This window comes from Ochlerotatus camptorhynchus, unplaced genomic scaffold, assembly GCF_037179485.1.
Source record: "Ochlerotatus camptorhynchus isolate MF236.1 unplaced genomic scaffold, CSIRO-AGI_Acam_v1.1 ptg000077l, whole genome shotgun sequence".
NCBI classification, from domain to species: Eukaryota; Metazoa; Arthropoda; class Insecta; order Diptera; family Culicidae; genus Ochlerotatus; species Ochlerotatus camptorhynchus.
This window is the reverse complement of record NW_027040567.1, coordinates 8767683-8784945: the sequence shown is the minus strand read 5'-3', so window position 1 is coordinate 8784945 and position 17263 is coordinate 8767683. Positions and strand designations below refer to the sequence as shown.

The 17263-nt window shown below is 40.5% G+C and overlaps 1 protein-coding gene across 1 annotated transcript; it reads left to right on the top strand.

The window, feature by feature from the left end:
* Positions 1–14052: 14052 nt before the first annotated feature.
* LOC135697605 (sorting nexin-14-like) lies at positions 14053–16793 on the top strand. Its single transcript, XM_065217388.1, has 7 exons — positions 14053–14330; positions 14390–14522; positions 14584–15430; positions 15489–15759; positions 15821–16060; positions 16116–16297; positions 16358–16793. The coding sequence occupies exons 1-7, from the start codon at positions 14218–14220 to the stop codon at positions 16759–16761; spliced, it is 2190 nt and encodes a 729-aa protein (XP_065073460.1). The 5' UTR covers positions 14053–14217; the 3' UTR covers positions 16762–16793.
* The last annotated feature ends 470 nt before the right edge of the window (positions 16794–17263 follow it).

Below are 17263 nucleotides of genomic sequence, written 5' to 3'. Positions count from 1 at the left end.
AAAAACTATACATCTAAATATATGTTCTTTCATAACATTTCAACCAATAAATAAGCACCAACACAACCGATTGCAGAAATTCCCTTATAAACTCTTATTTATTTGCATCCTTACGAAAGTTATCATTAGTTTAGAAGTTGCTTCCGGATGGGTTAGAGCCCGTGGCGATCTAAACCATGTAACAATGGTACGTTGTACGGCGGGAATATCCCACTTCTTCTTCTGCCTTAAGGATGCCGGAGTCTGCTCGGCTGCAATTGATATTAAATTCGTAAAACTATTGGCAGCGCTTCGAGATGTTGCTGACGACCAGCCCAGTGGCAGGCGCGTAGGCAACATGTTATACTGTGACAGCGGGCCCAGCAAAGCAAAATAAACTATTTGAGCCCGGGACATGCTGCCTACTGTCAAACGCTGCTGTTGGTATAGGCCTTGTCACTGGTGTGCTGACGACTCCAAAGACGTGGACGAAACAATTTATGCGATTGTGAACTTTCAACTAAGCACCAATACCGAACCAATTCGTTGAATATTACAACAGATAAGTTGCATATAACATATACACACTAATCCAGTCAGTAATATTTTTACTGGGTTTTTTAATTGCGGACTGTTCGATAAAAGTTTAAAACTCTGCAGAAAATTAAAAAATATGAAACTTATTCCGAACTTGTACAGATATAGTTCTGTTAATCTCATTTCTTTTTTTCTTTCTTCCTTTGATTTGTTTTCCGTCGATCTGGTTTTCCATGCTGAGTACCAATGCTACCGACGCCAGCGAGCTAGCTCTCATACCTGGACCCTACCTATCGACTCATCAACTCATGAACCGGAAACGGCTTCACTTCCCTTCCGAAAGAAGGCGTGATGAGGATTTTATGGCTCAGATAATCCGGCTGCACCGATTGGGACTGGGACATTCCGCAGGCTGTGTAATATTACGCTTTGTGATATACACCGATTTTGCGAACAACATTACATGAACGGATGTAACATTGTAAGGTACAATGGTGCACGACATCTGAAGGAACGCAGAAAACGTGCGCGAGTTAACGCCGGTGCCAACCGCACTTGGCAAATTCCATCGTCGGTGCTTTCGTCAGCATCTAGGATGGATGCACAGAACGGCAACAGCAGCGAGCTTCATCAGCATTCCGCAATCGGGCGATCGATTGGACTCCGGACTTGCATAGTGGACACTTTTCGCGAGTGCTAGGTTCTCTGTAGGAATTATTGATTGAATAAAGTAGTCTTTAGGTAGCATCAGTAGTGAGTAGATCTTTTTTAAAAAGAACCTCCGACGTTCAAAACTTTAACTGGCGCCCGAATAGGGACCTGTCGAAGTGGAAATCGTATAAGTTCCGCGTTAAAAATCGTAAATTCAGTGCTAGTGCGAAACATCCTCAAAAGTGGAATATCACAGATTCCAGCGATTGGTCCAAGGAGCCAAGCACATATCACAAACGGGTACCACCAGCCCCACCGTAGCAACCAAAGCAGAAATCAGGACACCGTAGCCATCCGGCTCGATCGTCATCAGGGCCCCTAGTAGCATCGCAGCAAACAGGACAACCCCGAAGTGACTGCCTGGTTTCTCTCCACAGGCAGAAGTTTCCAGCGAAGACCATCCCAAAATCTTCCTCAAAAGTTCAACGGAAGATGTTGACAATCTTTATACTTCCAATACTATTGAGACAAACATGGACGCTACAAATACAAAAGAAAGGTGTTAGCAGAATTCAGATTCATTCCTATTATTACCTACATAATTTTAACATAGAAATCTTGAACCACCATGTAACCGATTTGAGAGATAAATTTGATAAAGTAGGAAAAACGCAGTTTACAGATATGATAGTCCAAAAATTTGACGACATAAACCTCTCACTAGGAACTATTTTACAAACCAAGAGACAGAAACGTTGGGACGCAGTAGGAAAAGTTTGGAAATTTATAGCCGGATCCCCCGACGCAGATGATTTAAAGTTAATCTATTGAACCATTAACAATCTCGTAGCAAATAACAATATACAAGTAAAGATTAACCGAGAAATGGCATTACAGTTAAAAGAGACAGTATTTAAAACAAAAGATGCTATTCAACTGTTCAATTCAAAAACTTCGGAAATATTCTTTTCAACCTTAAGGAATAAAATGATAAAATAAACATTATTGATACTATAGCCTTAGCAAAAGTAGAATTATTAAATGAAAAAATTCTATCAAAAATGAAATTGAAATGTTTAGGAGAGATTTAGAGAAAGAAAATATTACAGTTCACTCAAATTCCGAAGTCGTAACCTATGCCAAGACAGCAATCGCCACCAACCGCAAGGAGATCGTATTATTCATCAAGATGCCGAAGTTAGACCCCAGAATTTTTCGTAGAATCTATGTTTTCCCAACATTCCACAACCAACAACAAATCCACACCACAGAGAGATCTTTCCTGATCCATCCGACACAGAAATTTATCGTCAAGAACCTAGAACCCATCATTTATCGAATTAAGGACATTGAAGTAACCGAGTCAACATGTATACCAAACCTAATAGATACGAAACCAGCCATTTGCAACTATTCATCAAATTCCATACAGCAGGAGATTGTTCCCATCGATAAGTATTATTTACTGGTGAATTCAATGAGCAATTTCACCCTATCATCAGATTGCAGCACCAATGAAAGAATTCTCACTGGATCATATCTGATTCGATACGAGAATTGCACCATACGACTCAACATTTCGTATGCCGGTAGAACTCGAACCACTGCTGGAAATCCGGTCCACCTTCATCTGGACGGAATAGCTATTTCCAAGGACAGTCATATATTGAACCTTAGTATAGAACATCTCCACAAACTGCAAACAGAAACACGGAAAGATTTGGACTTACTCCTTGACTTACTCCGTTAAAAAATTCCAGTCTGCATTTCCCACACTGGTCCCTTTTTGGAGGGATAACCATCCTCCCCATGAACGGTATCATTATTTTCCTCAGCATTTTCTCCCGCAGAACAACAAATATCAAACTAGAGACGATGCCAAACACCAACGATCATCGTGGAAAATCGGAACCTGGAAAAAACGTTGGAAACCTAAGTACATCTTCATTTGGATATACGATGCCCCTGGAGGTTCATCACTAAGGAGGGGCGAGTTAACGCCGGTGTCAACCGCACATGGCAAATTCCATCGTCGGTGCTTTCGCCAGCATCTAGGACGGATGCACATAACGGCAACAGCAGCGAGCTTCATCAGCATTCCGCAATCGGGCGATCGATTGGACTCCGGACTTGCATAGTGGACACTTTTCGCGAGTGCTAGGTTCTCTGGAATTATTGATTGAATAAAGTTGTCTTTAGGTAGCAGCGGTAGTTAGTAGAAAAGAACCTCCGACGTTCAAAACTTTCACTCGCGCAGCAAAACGAACCGACGGAGAATCGCAATTGCTGTGATCAAAGTGATTGGTGAGGCAGAAGGAAACAAGTCAGGTCTTTCATTATCACGATGTTCTTATGCATAATATAGTGTGACGTAACGTTGGATCATGTGTAAGAACACCGTGAGAACAAAAAAGTCGACTACATTCCTTCTGCCGCACCTATAGTAACGCACACGGCTCCCGCACTGACTGTTTCTTACTTTCTCACTCTAATCAAAATTTCCTTCGATGAGTGAGAAAACAGCACCCCGTCAATGCGAGCGAGAACGCGAGTTGCCAGATCATTGCACACAAAACCAACTTGAATTAATTCAAAACAAAAATACTAGCGAACCTGGCGGTGAGGGGCGGAAGGTGGACTAGAATTCTATTACAGAGAACCACATTATTTTAATTAATTTCTTCGGAGAAAGTCGTCTGTAACTTCGTTTGTGCTTATACATTCCATAAGACAAACCACATACACACTTAATCACGGTTTCCATGTTCGGCTATTCACAATAAAACAAAACTACTGATGGCCAGTAGCTATTGCGACAAACTACTGAATACGGTAATAGCACAAACGAAGTGACAGACGACTAACTGGCGAAGAAATCCATTTAAATAATGTGGTTCACTGTAATAGAATTTTCTTGGAAGCTTGTGCCATCATCCACCAGATGGGTTAGTTTTTTTGTTTTGATTTGAACAAAGTTGATTTTGTGTACAATGATTCTTTGACAGTGTGCAAAGAGTGCGTATCATTTTGTCATTTTTTTATGCATTTCAGTTTTGAATAGAGTGAAAGAGATAGAACCAAAACATTCTAATACATTTGGTGAAAATGCTAGTACAATCCAGTAGTAGTGTTGCCATGTGGTACAATCCAGTAGTAGTGGTGTTGCCATGTGGTACACTGAAAAAATGAAATAGCAGGTTAGTCACCAAAGTTTTCGAGCCGCTCCGTCTGTCACTTCGTTTGTGGTAATAGCAACAATCAATAAGAAACTATTGATTTTAAATTGGCTCACTACTTGACTAGCCTATTGGTCCCAAGCAAATAGATTAACGTACCCAATTCTAGACGAAATTCTAGTACTACACAATGTTTGTTTTGATTCGCTATGAAAGTTTGACAGATAAAATGAAGGGTTCGTGGATTTTCATATGTTTCGAGATGTGCATCGATTAGCTTGCGACCGAAGATAGTACCAGAGTTGAGCCAAAAAGTTGAACACGTTTCTTCGGGACCTTCTGGTCTTAGAGTTACCTCTATGCCACTACTACTGGATTGTACTAGCATTTTCACCAAATGTATTAGAATGTTTTGGTTCTATCTCTTCCACTCTACTCAAAACTGAAATGCATAAAAAATGACAAAATGATACACTCTTTGCACACTGTCAAATAATCATTGTACACAAAATCAACTTTGTTCAAATCAAAACAAAAAAACTAACCCATCTGGTGGATGATGGCACAAGCTTCCAATAAAATTATATTACAGTGAACCACATTATTTTAATGGATTTCTTCGCCAGTTAGTCGTCTGTCACTTCGTTTGTGGTTAGATGTTGGTACTAGAGCTGAGCCAAAAAGTTGAGCACGTTTCTTCGGGACCTACTTGTCTTCGAGGGGGGCGAGCATCTAAATCTCAATTCTAGATGCTCAAAAAATCTCACACTAGCTAATAAATCTTCGAAAAATCTTCTTTCATTTCTCGCATCTACTTGCGTGCATCATCTTTTTGCAGGAAATCTTCAAAATCGTGATAAATCTTCTTTCTATCTACTCAGTGTACGCGCAGCTAGTTACAGCAAAACACAATATTTCCTGCATCGTAGATAGAGTCGTCCCCCTCGCTTGTCTTAAACGCTGTCCAGACTGCAGAGTTATAACAACAATCAATACGAAACTAACGATTTTAAATTGGCTCACCACTTTAGTATACTATAGCCTATAGGCTATAGCCTATTGGTCCCAAGCAAACGATTAACGTACCCTATTCTAGTTGAATTTCTATTACTACACTATGTTTGTTTTGATTCGCTATGAAAGTTTGACAGATAACATCAGGGGTGTGTGGATTCATGCAGAACATGCAGGGGTGAGTGAAATAGCTTGGGACTGCTTGGGACCACAAACGAAGTTACAGACGACTTTCTCCGAAGAAATTAATTAAAATAAGGTGGTTCTCTGTAATAGAATTTTAGACCACTTTCCGCCGCTCACCGCCAGGTTCGCTAGTATTTTTGATTTGAATTAATTCAAGTTGGTTTTGTGTGCAATGATCTGGCAACTCGCGTTCTCACTCGCGTTGACGGGGTGCTGTTTTCTCACTCATCGAAGGAAATTTTGATTAGAGTGAGAAAGTAAGGAACAGTCAGCGCGGGAACCGTGTGCGGTACTATAGGTGCGGCAGAAAGAATGTAGTCGACTCCTTCGTTCTCACGGTGTTCTTACGCATGATCCAACGTTACGTCACACTAGATTATGCATAAGAACGTCGTGAGCAAAGTTTGTATGTTTGGGAGCCTCTTGCATTCAACTCGCATTCGTCCTCGAGTTCGTGTGGAAGCCATTCAGAGCGGAGGTGGCCAGGAGCGTGGCATTCGAAGTGGAACCGTTCCGACTCCACTGGTCGTTGGATTGGGGGAAGCCTGTGAAATCGCTAGCCGTGAAATGGAGAACGATCACAAATGGATGGAGTTCCTCTCGAAACGCCTGATGGACCAAATCTTCGCATCGCTACCGAAAGTCATCCGCAATGGCGATCCAGTTCATTCTTATCCCGGATGTATCAATCTGTCGTTTGCATACGTTGAGGGTGAATCGCTGTTGATGGCGCTGAAAGACGTTGCCCTCTCGAGTGGGTCGGCTTGCACTTCGGCTTCGCTGGAACCGTCGTATGTGCTGCGTGCGATTGGTGCCGACGAAGATCTGGCTCACAGCTCGATTCGCTTTGGCATCGGACGGTTTACCACCATCGAGGAAATCGACTACATAGCTGAAAAGTGCATCAAGCACGTGACTCGACTCCGAGAGATGTCCCCGCTGTGGGAGATGGTCCAGGAAGGTATCGACATCAAGTCGATCCAGTGGTCGCAGCATTAGAGCGGACGGGTCGGGGCATATTTTAAAGAGAGATTTGATTTTGTATGTTCTGCTGTGTATGGTTGAATTCAGTGAGGGTTTTTTTTTTAATTGTTAATCATTGATTGTGTTATTAACACATCCACTTTTGGTAGTAAGTAGGTATTGAGACGAGAGAAAAATAATGTATAGCTTTGCTACATATGCTATTAGAGACAGCAATAAATCTTAAGACAGTGAAATCATTGTGAGTATTTCATCATTCACTTGGCGAAAAAACTTCCTATCAGCGATTGTTTGAAATAGTATAAACTTTGTTAGTTCCCGTCAAGGACGGCGTTGTTACGACTACGCTAAATTCGCAAATCTGAGGTATTCGTGGACTGCCATCTCAGATTTGCTTTGGCGCGGATTAGTTCCACTTAGGGTTAATTCAACTAAGTTTCGATTCTAATTATTTGAAGACTCCAGGAAAATCTACGTTTAGAAAGACCTTCTATTATTTAATAAAGAAGTAAAGCAGTAAAGTTATTAATAGTTGGTTGGGCAAGCTAAAATATCATTTAAAAAAATGTGTTCAATGTCGATAAGCTTTCCGCAAAATCCGCACTTCAAAAGCTATAAAACCGCACAAAATTTGCGACACTTGTAACAGCCCTGCAGTTGGCTTCGGCGTGCCAGAGAATACCTAATCCACCTAACCGGACCTGAAGAAACGGAAAGGAGCGCGACTGGGATTAGACGGGCTAGCCTTATGAAGCTCTCTACTGACATACAATATAGCATGGTTGCGGCAACCTTATATTTCACCTATTTGTCCCTAAAGATCACTAATTTACACCCGACACCCTAGGTAGGATAATGTCATCGCAAATAACAACAATTCCCGTTGAATACATAGTGCGAAAAATGCTCTTGAATTACCCCAAACCGTCTCATCACAACCTACGCCTCGGTCAGCGTGGCCCGACCGATCGTTTTCGGCATCTTTTTATTGGTGGAATCCTCGAGCTCCTTCGGTTTGTAGTAATGCGGTGCCGCCTCCAGCAGCCACTTGCTTTCGATTTCAATCACCGACCGCATGTACTCCTTCGTCGTAAACACCAGCTCGTGGTACAGCACCCAACGAGGCAGTTCTTCGAACAGTGCCGAATTCGGATGGATCATCACCGTCTGATTGTGCTTGGCCGTTTTGTAGTGACCCCCCCTTGGAAAGCCGAGCGACGTGATAAAAGTACCCGGCTGTAATAGCCTTCCGGATGTTCCCGAATAGAAATTGTAATGTAGAAAACATCAGCAGACATCTTCAATACATTAAATTTTAACGTATATTGCTGTACCCTTAATGTATTCAGACTTCAGTGTGACGTCCAAGTACATAAAAATACATTAGCCTCTAACGTTACATCAGAATCAAACGTCTTGACGATGTAAAATTTGACATCAGAATACATCCAATAACAACAGAACCTAACGTTACATTAGAATCAAACTTCATCACGATGTAATTTGTTGCACGCATAAAACATCAGAATACCTCCAATGACAACAGAACCTAACGTTACATTAGAATCAAACTTCATAACGATGTAATTTGTTGCACGCATAAAACATCAGAATACATCCAATGACAACAGAACCTAACGTTACATAAGAATCAAACTTCATCACGATGTAATTTGTTGCACGAATAAAACATCAGAATACATCCAATGACAACAGAACCTAACGTTACATTAGAATCAAACTTCATCACGATGTAATTTGTTGCACGCATAAAACATCAGAATACATCCAATGACAACAGAACCTAACGTTACATAAGAATCAAACTTCATCACGATGTAATTTGTTGCACGAATAAAACATCAGAATACATCCAATGACAACAGAACCTAACGTTACATTAGAATCAAACTTCATCACGATGTAATTTGTTGCACGCATAAAACATTAGAATACATCCTATGACACAACAATAAAAAGTGGCTTGCAGTGCAGTGATGCCTCCTATGCATAGTTTTGTGACATTATCAATTGCAAATAAAATTGAACTCTTTAGAAGAGTGGAAACGCTAATAAAAGTGCACTTAGACGTTGTATCGTCTTGAAGCCTTCAGCGCACTTATTCTTCATTCACCAAGGAATAAGTGCGATGAAGACACAACAACAATTTAACGTAAAACCACACTTTTATTAGTGTTTCCGCATTCATAATCTCATAAATGTGCCCAAATCGCAATCCTCGACGCAATCATATAAAATAGCACATTGCGATTACAAGGTAGAGCTTACCACCATTAACTCTTGCACGACTGACATAGCCTCAAATCACTGAAAGAAATTTTGGCATGTCCTGTGGGCAATGTTTATTTGTAAGTAAAACAAATGCCCTGGTGACGTTGCAGTGCAAGAGTTAATTAGTGTTTTAATTGATTATTATCGTTTCAATTGAAAACCGATTTTACTTTTGTTCTGTACGTTAAACATAACGTTGGCCATAGTGTGCTGTATACCGCATCCGTGTACGAATACAGCACACTATGTCCGACGTTATGTTTAACGTATATACAGAACGTTTTCAACGAGGTTTTCATTTGAAACGATAATATTAATTCCAAGGCAAACGAAGAAAATCATCTGGCCACCCTGCATGCACTGAAACAAATCGACATGTACCGTTTATTGGATCCATCTTATAACATAGCAATGTCAGCAGATTTATTCATTCTATGTGATGATTGATAGATTCCATTGGATTATCACTTAAAATTTATGACTGCGATATGGAATGATTTCTATCGTAATTTCACATACTTAGTACTTGATAATACTTTGCTTCGAACGTGGTTAGCGAAGGTAAAAAGTATATGAATATTGTCTGATATATTTCATGGTGAAAAACTGTTGATATGTCATGGGTGGGAACAGACATCTAGAAACTAATGGAAAATCATATAAGTTTGCACTATGAGATAATTCAGTAAAATATACCTGTTATCATGATGAATATTGCTCACTAAAATATATATCTTATAAGATAATCATGTATATTTTATTGGAGTTGCTTTTACTGATTTTTGACGTTTGTTGATATGTCGCGTGTAAATAGACATGTAGAAACTATTGGACTGTCATTAAACTTTGCAGTATAGGAAAACATGTATATCTCATTGTAATAGCTTGCTTTGATTTTTGACGTTTAAAGATTGTAAACAGATCTATCCCAATCATTAAATAGTCATATAGAAATGCCTTTTAAGAAATCCAACAGCAAGCATTTGTTTTTGCATGTTTTTTCTGGGATGAAAATCGCTCCCAATAAAATACATCTTACATGATTGTTCTTTATAAATTATTGAAACAATTTTCAACGATGTTAACGTACACTCATTAAAATGATTAGTTGAACTAAATACTACTAACAACAATGATACTGTATTGAATAATCTTTGTTTGTTATTGTTTCATATGATAATTGGTTCCAGAAAAAAATGTATTGAGATTGAAAAAAAAAATTATTCTACTGTAATATTTACTAAATAGTATTCGAACTTCATGAGCCAGTTCTATCAAATCATATAATTTAGTCGTTGATTTATTGCACACAGGTGCATTAGGAAAGATTTGAACAAACCACACCACCGATACGGAACATAAATTTGTCAGTGCTATTTGTCTTCACTCTAGCAAAACGAGCATAAAGTTGCACTACATTCCATGTCGGGAGAGCTGTTCTTACTTCATGCTATTTGAACGAGCTCAATCTTGAAGTCAGCCGTGGCCCAGTGGAATCGAGCACAGACACCGAAAGCATCACACCTCAACAGATCTTGATCGAATCCCAAATCAGCTACAATAAAAAAAGGCACAACTGTGAAAGCTCCCACTGCCTGATGTTTATTTTTCGAATTTATTTTTAGAAATCGATTAAATATATGTGTCAAAAGAAGGAGTAAATTTCATGTTATTTTCACATAAACTTTACTTCGATTGATTTATGACACATATATTATATTGTGGTGAAAAGTATAGCTTATGCTTATGGGTTTCAAATCCATTTCAGTTAATTATTATAATTTGATCGATTTTCATTTATCATATGACGATCATATAAAAGTTACCAAATTATCAGCATTGTAAATGTATCAGATATTCATATAGAATTTACCTGACACATTTTCAATCATATCATTTTCAATGGATTATCTTATAGCGCAAATTTATTAGACTTCCACATAACAGGAATATGTCAAATTCGTTCAGTGTGCATCTGGTTATAGTCCATTCCTCGGTCCATTCTATGCGCTCGAGTATTGATGGTCCGAATGTGAGGATAACAATAACAAACCAGCATATCTGGCTGAAGCGAAAGTGAGGACAACAAACTTCGCACTTGAAAATGGGATTGCGCAAGTGTGCGTGTTTTGAACGACAGAAAGGTCAATGTCGTTCTCATTTTGAAGTAAAGCTCTATATATCGCTGCTGCATTAGCGTATACCAAAATTATTCAGGATGTAGGTGTCAGATGGACGTTCCATTACAAACCACTGATGTTGACCTGTCAATGACTCGCGTTATTTGGCGTTTATTAACTGAATCGCAAAAAGAAAACTAGAGTCCCTGAGGCCCTCGCCCCATGCAAAGTTTGTTTTGTCCTGAGTCAGCACTACACGGCGAATGAGAATGACCCAAATTTGAGTTTAGTTCACTCATAAATCGCAAAAATTACAGGAACTCAGTTTTGAGTTAATTTCCCTCTGTTTTTTCCAGGATTTCCAGGTTTTTCCAGGAAAATTTGTCCGAATATTAGAAAAGTAAAGATTGGATTCTGTGGATTTTCGTCAATCCTAATTTTCCGTAAGATTTTTGAGGTTTTCCACAGGAAAACATGAGGCAAATTTACTCATCGCTGCGTTCCTGCACTTTTTCCGATTTTGAGTACACTGTATTCAAATTTGGGTTGATCACATTGGCCGTGTACAGTTTTTTTTCGCGGTGTTAAAAGATCGATTTCGATCGAATTAGTCCGGGAAAGTGCCGTTGTGTCCGTCGCGAGTTTTGGTGGCGATTCGGTGTCCGACGTTGCGGTTAATCAGCAAGTTTTCCGCTTGCTGGCTGCTGGTCTCACCCTAGGAAAAGGAAGGTTGTTTTTCAGGTATGTGGGCTGTTTTTGAGGTGAATTAATGTAATGTAATTATGTTTTTTTTTTTAGGAAAGTGCACCAGTCCGGAGCCACATACCGGTAGCGAGTCCGAAGCTGGATCCCGGCGGGGAGTTCGAAGTTCTCTTTGCAGGTTAGTGAGTGTGTTTACTGTTTATTTGTTTTGATTGACGAATAAATAAATACTAAAAGCTACGGATCCCGATGACGGGTTCCGTAGGTGGATCCCGATGACGGGTTCCGTAAACGGATCCCGATAACGGGTTCCGTAGACGGATCCCGATGACGGGTTCCATAGACAGATCCCGATGGGGAAACCGAATACGGATCCCGATGGGGAAACCGAATACAGATCCCGAATACGGATCCCGATGGGGAAACCAAATACGGATCCCGATGGCTTTCCGGTCCTTTTCTTTAGTTCCATCCAGTCGGAGTGCCTGGACGAAATCAATCTGATCATCCAACAGCAGTTCATACTCTTCAGCACCAGCACCACTTGCGAACCTCTTCGTTTTTGAAAGTAAATTTCACGCACAGTCTGACGTTTGCTTACGGATTTTACCATAGGAGTAAAGAGCTATAGATTCGCCGTCAAGGCCAATAGCATCAACTATATACTTTAAGCTAGTACATATGAGTAGATAGTGTTGCCGTGAGGTACACTGAAAAATTGAAATAGCAGGTTAGTCACCAAAGTTTTCGAGCCGCTCCGTCTGTCACTTCGTTTGTGCTTGGGACCCTCGTTGGGACCGTTGTTCTGGTACTGAGTGAGCCAAAAATAATAATGATTTTCTTCGGGACCCAGTGGTCTTATAGCAACAATCAATACGAAACTAACGATTTTAAATTGGCTCACCACTTTAGTAGCCTATTGGTCCCAAGCAAACGATTAACGTACCCTATTCTAGTTGAAATTCTATTACTACACTATGTTTGTTTTGATTCGCTGTGAAAGTTTGACAGATAACATCAGGGGTGTGTGGATTCATGCAGAACATGCAGGGGTGAGTGAAATAGCTTGGGACTGCTTGGGACCGTTATTCTGGTACTGAGTGAGCCAAAAATAATAATGATTTTCTTCGGGACCCAGTGGTCTTAGAGTTACCTCTATGCTTATAGTACGTTCAGACTACAGAGTTATAAGATGTTATAGCGCTATCTTGATGGTGGTTTCTGTGTTGGAATTAGTTGACAACCGTTATAACATGTTATAACTCTCCAGTCTGAACAAGGCATTAGAGTTACCTCTATGGTTATAACATGTTATAGCGCTATCTTGATGGTGGTTTCTGTGTTGCAATTATTTGACAACCGTTGTAACATGTTATAACTCTCCAGTCTGTACAGCGTTTTAATGTATTTTTATGTACTTGGACGTCACACTGAAGTCTGAGGCTGTGTTCCATTTGGAAAATTTTCACTTAAATTTGACACTTCGAAAATAAATTAAGATGTTCGAAAATCCCTCTGTTGATGATCGTCTGATTTTCGTGAAGGTGTTTGTCAAAATTTATTCGTCGTCTGTCAGAAATAAGTCTGGTACAATAGCAGGTTTATTTGAAAATTTTCCATCTGTCAAATTTAAGTGAAAATTCACCAAATGGAACACAGCCTGAATACATTAAGGGCACAGCAATACACGTTAAAATTTAATGTATTGAAGATGTCTGCTGATGTTTCCTACATTACAATTTCTGTTCGGGAAATACAAAAATAAGTAGTAAGTATTCATTTGTGAGTAACAAATACTCATAAATGGGTAATTCGTTTACTCATCTAATGGGTAGTCCTCGGGGTAGTCGCACCCTGATAAACGAGCACCATACATGAACGATACCACAAATCGTGCCACCGAACTACATATTGTTGGGATGATAACCCGAATAGGTTGTTAGGCACTCCTTATACTTATCGTTTATGTGGACAGTCTCCCTCGAAAATGCTTACTTTGTAGCCAATATCGAGTATATTGTATAGTCATTATTTGGTATTTTGTGATTACCTGTAGAGCTTTTTGACGTTTAATCGGCGCACAACCATTTAAATCGAATGAGTGCGAGCAATAGGGAAATATATAAGCGGGGAAACAAACCGTAAATTCTTCCATATGTGCTTGATAAAGAAAGGCGATTAAACGTTAAAATGGTGGCAAAATCTAGGGTAAAATCGAGGGCAAAATATGGTTTGTTTACATTTTGGCTCTTCCGCCCCTTTCAAATGCTAGTCTAGATTAAAAGTTTTCTAGTCATAATGAGTTTATTCTGATTACCGTGTAGGTAAAACCTGATGTCCAACATGTAAACAAAGCAAAGTGCACTCCCTTATCAGTTGGTATTTACTTGTGTTACTTTAAATACTACTTGGTACACATTAGTGTTGTTAGTACCTTCCTGTTTTCCTATAGGTTATTTGCTACCTGCAACGATATTTGCAAACATAAAAGTGAAAGCGCATTACATACATTACTTAGCAGTAGCAGTGCACTGTATCCGTCCTGTAGTGATCATCTAGTGAGTTCCATCAGAGTGATGCTTTTGTACCATGTAAAGGAAGTGCTATATAAATTCTATCAGGATGATGTGGCCAGAATAGTTGCGCTTATCATTCTGGCCCTGTCCATCGTCCTCGGGTGCTACGTCAGGTGAGGGAAATGATTCATCAAAGCTGTAACCATTTCGACTGATTATCGATTTTTCGCAGCTCAATCTTGGGACTTACCATTTTGTTGTTCTTCATCAATGGCTGTGCGGCTGCAGTATTTACGCTCAACCACAAGGATCGGGTTGGGTGGTACCTTCAGAAGCTGAAAGATTTCTTCGGCTATAAGGATTATGTGAGTCCACAAGCTTTAGCATTTTCTATCTTGATAAAACATCACGAATTGTATTTTCTAGGATCCACACAGCGCCTTGGAATGTAATATTTGTGGCAACGAGAAATGTCCCCGTCACAATAGAAATGCGCTGATCCACGAACCGTGGAAGGGTTTCCTCATTGATCCCGCATTGGACGATGCGGTCGACAAGTTTTTCTCCCACATCCTGAATGGGTTTATTTGTAACTGGTACGCCCAGATATCTCCGGATGAAGAGTTCATTCTTAACATCAAAAGTAACCTACGGGATGCCCTCTGTCGGTTACTGATCCGAGCCAAAGAGTTGGATGCTCCAACGGTCATCACAACCCGCCTACTACCGACATTTTTCATTCACTATGAAATCATCGCCAAAATGCTACTGGTCGATCACGTTCCGATGGATCGTCTTTCCAAAACATTCCTTATCGATGAGTATCCCATCCATCCGGCGGTGCTCAACCGCCAAGCGGAGCTGAGTTATCTAAGAGGGGTCGCCAAAGTGATGCTGCCTAGGCTGTTTACCCAGGAGAATATCAAATGTAGGATATTTTCCAACTTGATTAAGGAATTACTGACTTTTTGGGTGCTGCTTCCGCTATTGGATGTAATTTCGGATCCGAATTTGATAAACTTGCTGATAATTGCTGCGACTGATAAGCGTCATAAAGATCCCAACCGAGCGGGACGATTGAAAGCTCTAAGTTGTGAAAAAGTGGAAATTTTGAAGGATTTCGTTGACAGAAGTCGAGAAAAGGTTGAATGCAGTGTGGAAACGGTTGTTGGGGAGGAGAACATTCTGAAGGATCAGAACAAGTTATACTATTTTATGCAGTTTTTGATCAAGGAAGGGGCAGTGGAATTGCTGCGATTCTACTTAGACGTTGGTAAGATTTAAGCAATTCAATTAGAAAAGAAGTATTTTCTTATGTTCACCATCGACAGACATCCTCAACAAGGAACTGGAGGACCCGCACATTACGACTGATCCAACAAAGCTGTCTTCGTTGCACCAGCAGTCGGAGAAATTGCTACAAATGTACCAAAGCTCAATGAGGACTGAACAAGAAACATCCATTGCGGCTACACTTAACGAGGCTCACGAGCGAGTCAAGGAGAAGCTGGAGGAAAAATGGCGAAAGCATTTCAGTAAAACTTCCGAGTATTTTGAGCTGGTTTATGGTTCTAGAGAAGTCAAGGAGAATTCGGATAAAAAGTAAGTTAATTTTGATTTTCATACTCTGATTTTTAGCTCATATATTGCAAACCAATTGTAGGCTCACCGAAGGCGGTGGCGGTTCTGGAACGAAACTGAGCTCCAAATTCAAGGAGGTGATACGGGGAGCCGTGGACGGTGCACCGATTGAAGCCACCGAAGCTCCCACCGTTTGGGACGCTCTGAACGATACCCAACCGAGCAACAATATCTACAGTTCCGTCACGCAGAAGCTCCGCAAGGAAAAGGGACAAAGCTTGGATGCGTTCATGGCGACGTTCATGCATTCCATTGAACAGAGGTACGTAGAGAATTCTTATGTTGAAAATAAAATCCAGTTTGAAACTGTATTTCAGTCCCGACATGGGTGAGGACGTTATTCAAATTAAGGATAAAGTGAAGAAAAAATTCAAACAACCTGGCCAAAGCGTCGTGTTTGGGGACCTATTCGAACTGAAGAAAACTTCGAAGAACACCCACACGACCACCTTGCTTTCGCACAGCGTCCGGGGTCCATCGCAGTGCTTAATTTATATATGTAAGTATTAATCCCGGTTCGGTTGACGATTGCGATTGATGGGTGATTTTATGATTGCAGTGGTAAAAATCCTAAACGCACCGGTTCTGGTCGTTCGCTTGGCATTGGCGTTTTGCTGCGTATCGCGTAAAACCGTAGACACCTTAATTCACACCGGAGTTGCCCGATTGCTACGGGCAGGGCTGAAAGAAACCCGTCTAGCCGTCCTCATTAACCTACTGAGAGAGATCATTTTCCTCAAGAAACTACCGGAGCCTACGCCAGCCGAATTGCTTCGACGACAACAGGAAGCTCGCAAGCGCCTGGAAGATCTTCGTCCCGGCCTGGGCAACGTGGCCGATGTGCTCCAATCACCGGCACTAAACAAACATCTCATGTACTGTTTATTCGATATCATCCTGGGGGAAATGTATCCGGAATTTGAGAGCCCTGCAGCTGTCGCCACGACAGTCTTCGAAAAGTAAACCCTAATTGGAAATAGATGCTACTAAATCTTCGCTCTCTCTCTGCCAATTGAAAGCTTGTAATTTGAATTAGGTAGTGGTGATCACACTGTCCGTTATGGCTAGTGCTGTGACGAGGTCGTATTTATCGATAATATCGATATTCGGTGTCTGAAAATATCGATATCATTTCGATATCGGGTCCGGTATCCAATATTCACCGACGGTAGAACCATGTCGGATTTTTAAATATCGATAATCGTATCGATAATTTAGACCCGATATTTATCGATATCGTCACAGCACTAGTTATGGCTAGCTTCAACCAGTTGTTTTTATGTCAACTCGTATCTATTCAGAACGAGCCTCGCAGATTGGCAAGCACGTGCTGTACAGTGCCGTTAAGCTCCATAAATTAAATCCTAGCGGTGACATTTTCAATATGCAAAGCTTCTGTTCGAAGGCGCGCAAAACTGTCATAGATGCGATAAAAGACGTACTAGAAATAATTAATGGCTTCTTC